The following is a 6138-nucleotide window of genomic DNA, read 5'->3' on the forward strand; positions in this document are numbered from 1 at the left end:
GCTTCAAATCGATCTACCCGCGCTGCTGCAAACATCTCTGATGCGCTACAGAACCGAGGGAGCCCCAACAACCAGGTTTACCAGACCAGAACTTAGTAACTGCAATGGCACAATAGGTCGAGTTGTTTAGGTCTTCCTTCGTGTCTGATGCTAAACGTAGAAGTAGCGAAGTGTAAACCGTAAGCGCCAGCGAGTGCACCATTCCATTATCATTCATAAAAAAACCCATAGAACAATACTTTAAATAAAAATCATTTTAGGTAAATATTAAATTTACTTTACAAACTATACCAACAATATTTATATAAGTATATACTTAAAAGTTTATATATAAATCTAAATTACTAATAAAAATAAAAAAGTATTATAACGTTAGTTATTAGCTATTGTGGACAATAATAGCAATGAAAATATGTATGTCACAAACTTGTCACAAAAAATGAATTCTAACACGTTCTTTCGTCACTAAGATATGTTATATCTATCCATATAATTAGAAACACAATAATTATATTCTTACTTATATTATAAACACGAAAGTTTATGAGTATGGATGGACAGATGGATGGATGTTTGTTACTCTTTCACGCAAAAGCTACTGAATGGATTTTGATGAAATGTTACAGTAATATAGCTTATACATCAGAATAACACATAGGCTATAAATTGTTGCTGAAATCGCGGGCACAGGTAGTTAGACAATAATTATGTGTTATGGTTACCGTATCCTATGGTTGCCGACCTTAGTAGTTTGTGCATTGAAGTTTTTTAAATAAAGTTTTTAATATATTCTAGATTACATACAGGTGCAATAATTGTATACTCCTTTCATAGGCTGCTAATATATATATATATATTTTTATGGATGAAAGTATTTTTGAAATCGGTTAAGTATTTTTTGTGTATGTTGGCGACCGACCGCCGAACTCTTTTGATATTTTTATTGTTTTTAAATTTATATTTTTGAAGAGTTCTTTTTATATGTCATGTTATTTGATATACTTCAATTTATTTTATTATTCCATCATTGTCTTTCGTATAGGGTCGGTCGCCAACAGTGTACATCCCTTAAAAACAAATATATATTTTTCTCTTTCTAATATTATTAAAGATAATCAACCGTTTTCAATTTGCACAACCATTAACATTATACAGTGAAATCTTTAATATATTTGTATAAAACATTACATGGTTTAAAACAAAGTGTCCGCCGCTGTCTGTTGGTTTATATCTTTTAAATTACGCAACTGATTTTAATGCAGTTTTCAGCAATAGATAGAGTGATCTAAGAGGAAGGTTTATATGTATAATACACGCGTGTTACAGAATAGAACAAGCCGAGAAATTCAAAGGTTTGTACAGCATACGTGCGAAATCGGAACGAGTCGCTACAATTATATAAAAAGGCTTCGTTTATTGTTAATACAGCCTCTCTCCATCATACGGCGCCCCATCCAGCTCGGGCTGTCGCACGCCCTCTGGGGGCAGACCCCACCGTGGTCGACACCCGTTGTGCGCCTGGTACCGCGGTATACGGTCGTCTCGTATCAGCTCGTACGCCAGGCGGGCTATGCTCTCCTGGTAATCGCTGATACCCGTCTTGTAGCGGCAAGGGCGTACGTAGCCAAGGACTGTAGGGAAATTAAACAATAAAATGTATTTTTTTTTATCTTTACGTTAGAACCGTAAAGGAGTAAATAACGAGATGACTGCGAACAGAGATGAATGAAAGTGAAAAACATATTACGCTGACTATAAATGAATGGGATAAGAAAGAAGCAGATGATGATATTTATAATGATGATATATCTAAGGATGGGACGTAGAGACCGAATAGAAAATATCTACTATAGATTTCATGCTTCATTATACATAACTCTTTATAGATACATGCACTTAGATGCCACAAGCGTTGTAATACCATATAAATTAAAATCAATATTAAAAAATACGGATGAAATTTCAGGGTTTTGGACTTTTTATTACCATGATAAAAAAATAAAAAAGTGTAAAAAAGGGGTGAACAACTCTTATCATTTAGAGTTATGAAAAATAGACAGTAATCGATTCTCAGACCCAGACTTTAAAAATGTAATAAAAATATTGAAAACAAATAGCTAAATATACCATATATAATTGTATACACAAGCTTATGAATTGTATTTTATAACTCAGTAAATAATAATTTTAACAAACATTAGATATAAAATATTACCAACCCCCATATATATACATTATTTATTAAACTTCTTTTTTTATTAATCAAACCAAAAAGTATATATTCCAAAAGATACCACTAAGTAGTCACTAAACTACTAAACCAACCCTGACAAGAAATTATAGGATCAATACGAAAAACATTTATGATAATTCTTTATTAAAATAAATGTTAAATGTCGCATAACAAAAAAAAACAAAGTTACTTTGTCGGACGCTGGTTTCAATATTAAAATTATTCTAATTATTCTATATAGGAGAGTGTTTATTTGTCCGTGCATTATAACGATGTTTTGTTTGCAGTAATGTGTTATGCACAACATTTATGTACTCACCATATTAACGTCATTAGTGCAGGAAGTGCAGCCAAATTGAAATTTAATAACAAGTTTATATGCGGCGATGACTAGGTGAGCCCGCGGTTTCACCCGGGTTAAGTTTCAATAAAAAATGTAGCTTATATGTTATTCTGATGCATAAGCTATATTACTGTAAAGTTTCCTCAAAATCCGTTTAGTAGTTTTTGCGTGAAAGAGTAACAAACATCTATACTCACAAACTTTCGCGTTTAAACCTTTAAACTGAGAGACTGTTATATTAGTAAGCTTCTAATGTCACAATAAATGTCACGGTAGAATAGAAATAAAAAAATCTTTATACAAATTCACTTACATACACTTTTAGAATAGTCGTTACTTATTTTTTTAACCTACAGTTCATTCGGAAAGAATTCTTATTACAAGAAGAACAAAACGAAAAACCTTGCGTGTTACTCTTTTCAATTATTTGGTTGTAACTTTACATTTTTAGGTGAAATTTTTTTAATGTGTAAAGTACCATGAAAAATAAGTTTTGTCGGCCCTCCAACTCATAGTTTCATTCTCCATAATTTTTTCATTAGTGGTTTAGTGTCTATGATTGTTGAAATATATTATTACTATATTTAAACGGGTTTTAACACGAATATTTTTATGATAAACTAGCTGTGCCCGCGTGAAATTTATAGCATATATATTATTCTGAAGTATAAGCTATATTACTGTAAAGTTTCTTTAAAATCCGTTCAGTAGTTATTGCGTGAAAGAGTAACAAACATCCATCCATACTCACAGATTTTCGCGTTTATAATATTAATAAGATAAAGATATTTACCTCTCGATGTTTCAACTAGTTGGACTAGCCACGAGCTGACTGGAGTAACAGCGATGTCGATGTAGTTAGATGCCGGCAATTTGTTACACTAAGTCAAATACAAGAAATCTATGTTCTCAATAGATATAGAAATACTAACTCCTCAAATGCGTTGGCAATGGTTCTAAAGTAGGCTTGCTCATATCGCGGTCATAAATGTCTCGAGCCACCTTCATCAGTTCTGTATCCTTAATAGCAAGCTTGGGTGTCTGTAGAGGAGCTGCATCTTCTATTGCCTTCTCGCCTTTAGAAAAGCACGGCTGACGTTTCTTCTCCCGCGGTTTGAATGGCCGAGTCTTCAAATCTGTTAAATACTTTATTTCTATAACAACCTATTCTGTGATAGTTCTAGTAGCTACCTAAAGTGTTATGAATTGTAAGGGGAAAAATATAAGATAAGGTTTTTATAATTTAATTTAAAAAAAAATTACGGCTTCAGTGTGCTAGCGGTTTAACACACCGCTTTATATCTGATGTTCGTAGGTTCGATTCTTCGCACGGTACAAACATTTGTATTCATGAGCTCTGGCTTTTACCTATGTACATTTTGTATGTATGTCATATACCATCTATTATATAAACGCAAAATTATCATCATCTCTGATAGCTCTACCAATGTTAGTTTGACTGTTAAACTTGCTGTCCGCGTTATAAGCATAACCTTTTGTGGAGTCAGATAAAATGTTATTAAAGTTTTCCGAAATGAAAGTTATTCTTATTCTTATTTACAAAAAAATATTTATGAATTGTCAATCCACTCATAACACAAACTCTGCTTAGCTCGGGTCTAGAGGACGCTGTATGAATTGTCCAGGTATATTATTACTATCATTATCACCTTCTTCATCATCATCATGTATTTACATTGTGAAAATCACTGGTATGGCAAACAAACAGACCTATTGCGTATATCAGTCTTTTAACTCCTGTGGAGTGCTATTTATGAGGACTAAAATATCAGCCTCAGAATCGTATGATATCATTGTAATAATGAAGTACCACGATCAGAGGTATTGGTCTCTTATTTTCTTAATCTTATGTAAAATAGGTACAAAGTAGTACGAACCTTGAGACTGATGTGAACAAAAGTCATTATAATACGTTGATTGTCCACGTAAACTCTTCATTGTGCTTTTTATGAACTGCTCGATGTCTTCATCTGTCCAGGCTTTCTATTGGAATTATAATACTTATTATCTTACCAGTAATGAAATAATTCTAAATTCTTTATTTTATATAACATAATTTTTACTAAATTCTATACAGTTATTGAAGCATTCTTTTAAGCATAAAAATGCTTATACAGAAGGCTCCACTATAACAGATACCACGTAAGATAACAGATTACGTAAAACTCACATCTTGAGTTCCAATTTTTGGGTCCAACCACTTTCCTTCCATCTTTGCCCATCGGTCTTCTGGTCGGCACCTATTGGGTTGTACTTCAATTATTAAAAAAGTTCAATTAGTACTTTCAACAATCTTGATATTCTCTTCTTCGTTATCGACTCCAGCATTTCAACCATACCTACATATGTACGTACTCACTCGTTCAAGTTTTTGTAGACAGAGACAAAGTTCTGTATATATATTAAGATAATATATAGCTTATGTTACTCTAGAATAATGTAGACTGATTTTTATTTTTTCAAATCGATACTGAGATTTTGGAGTTTGGTTTTCTCGTTAGGCAGTATGCGCTATCCGCTTCGCCCATCTAAATTAGACCAATTTTAAAACAACAACAGATAAAACCGCAACTTTTTATAATATTTTATGATATATAAATTATTCCCTAATATTTTAATTGTCATGATAGGATGCGATTGATATTATTAAATATTCTGTTTAAACGACAACTATATTCAGTGTACTATTTTTATATATAAAAATAATTTAAAAAAATAATAAATTTAGCTTTAAAGTGTATTCTTCAGTGAGCAGTATAGATCATAGTCTTTGACTGTCCTATTTGGACAAATTTTAAAACAACAACAAGAAGAGAATCCGCCCTTTTTATACCAATATTTTATCATTATACAAATTACACACTAACATTTTAGTTTTCTTGATAGGATGCTGTCGGTATTCGTCAAAATACTCCGTTAAAAACGACATTTTTGTCCACTGTACTATTTACGTAGCAAACAATTTAGTAAAATTAATAAATTTAGTAAATATTGAATAAGAAACTTCACATGCCTTCAACTTGTCATCGTGTTATTTTTTTATTATTATCGTTACATTTTTTATTGTCAAATAAGTTCGTAGAGCGACAAGTTTCGATTTGCAAAAACGACTGGTGAACATTGCTGAATAGTCGGTCGGTAATTTTTCCTATTGTCTTGTTCCATAATACGTTTTTTACAGTTATCGCGAGTTTGCATGACTACCTACTGCTTTTTATATGGGCTTGTCTACATTTCTGATTATACCTAACTTATAACATATCGTGTCGTGTACTGAGATTCTATTCGGACAATTTCTAAAACTGGTCTATCAACTTTTTTTTTCTGTACCTTTATATTAAACATTACAAAAATTTAATTTTTGAAACTAATTAGCCCAACATACTTTTTTCAGAGCCTGTATAATAGAACGTCTATTATACAGGCTCTAGGGATGTACTAAAATATTGGGAGCATACACCTTACGGTCGTGCACTCGAATTTAGTCTGTATAAATAAGTAGAGTCAACTGTATCACTTTATATACCTATATGACTGTCTG

The 6138-nt window shown here is 32.0% G+C and overlaps 1 protein-coding gene across 1 annotated transcript; it reads right to left on the bottom strand.

Annotated features, from left to right (window-relative positions):
- Positions 1-1057: 1057 nt before the first annotated feature.
- Positions 1058-5641, bottom strand: LOC131845187 (uncharacterized). Its single transcript, XM_059194227.1, has 5 exons — positions 5465-5641; positions 4768-4837; positions 4475-4580; positions 3509-3712; positions 1058-1631 (listed from the first exon to the last, which is right to left on the bottom strand). Exons 1-5 carry the CDS (start codon positions 5524-5526, stop codon positions 1420-1422), a joined length of 654 nt encoding a protein of 217 aa, XP_059050210.1. The 5' UTR covers positions 5527-5641; the 3' UTR covers positions 1058-1419.
- Between the last annotated feature and the right edge of the window lie 497 nt (positions 5642-6138).

Source organism: Achroia grisella, unplaced genomic scaffold, assembly GCF_030625045.1.
Source record: "Achroia grisella isolate CSIRO2021 unplaced genomic scaffold, CSIRO_AGI_Agris_v1 utg460, whole genome shotgun sequence".
Classification (NCBI taxonomy): Eukaryota; Metazoa; Arthropoda; class Insecta; order Lepidoptera; family Pyralidae; genus Achroia; species Achroia grisella.

Bases quoted from the DNA above. Each gene is read 5' to 3' on its own strand.
- LOC131845187 (XM_059194227.1), bottom strand. From the start codon at position 5,526: ATGTCGTTTTTAACGGAGTATTTTGACGAATACCGACAGCATCCTATC. The intron at 4,838-5,464 runs GTTAGTGTGTAA...ACAACCCAATAG, and splicing joins CCTATCAAGAAAACTAAAAT to GTGCCGACCAGAAGACCGAT. The intron at 1,632-3,508 runs GTTAGTATTTCT...ATTTCCCTACAG, and splicing joins ATTGCCAACGCATTTGAGGA to TCCTTGGCTACGTACGCCCT.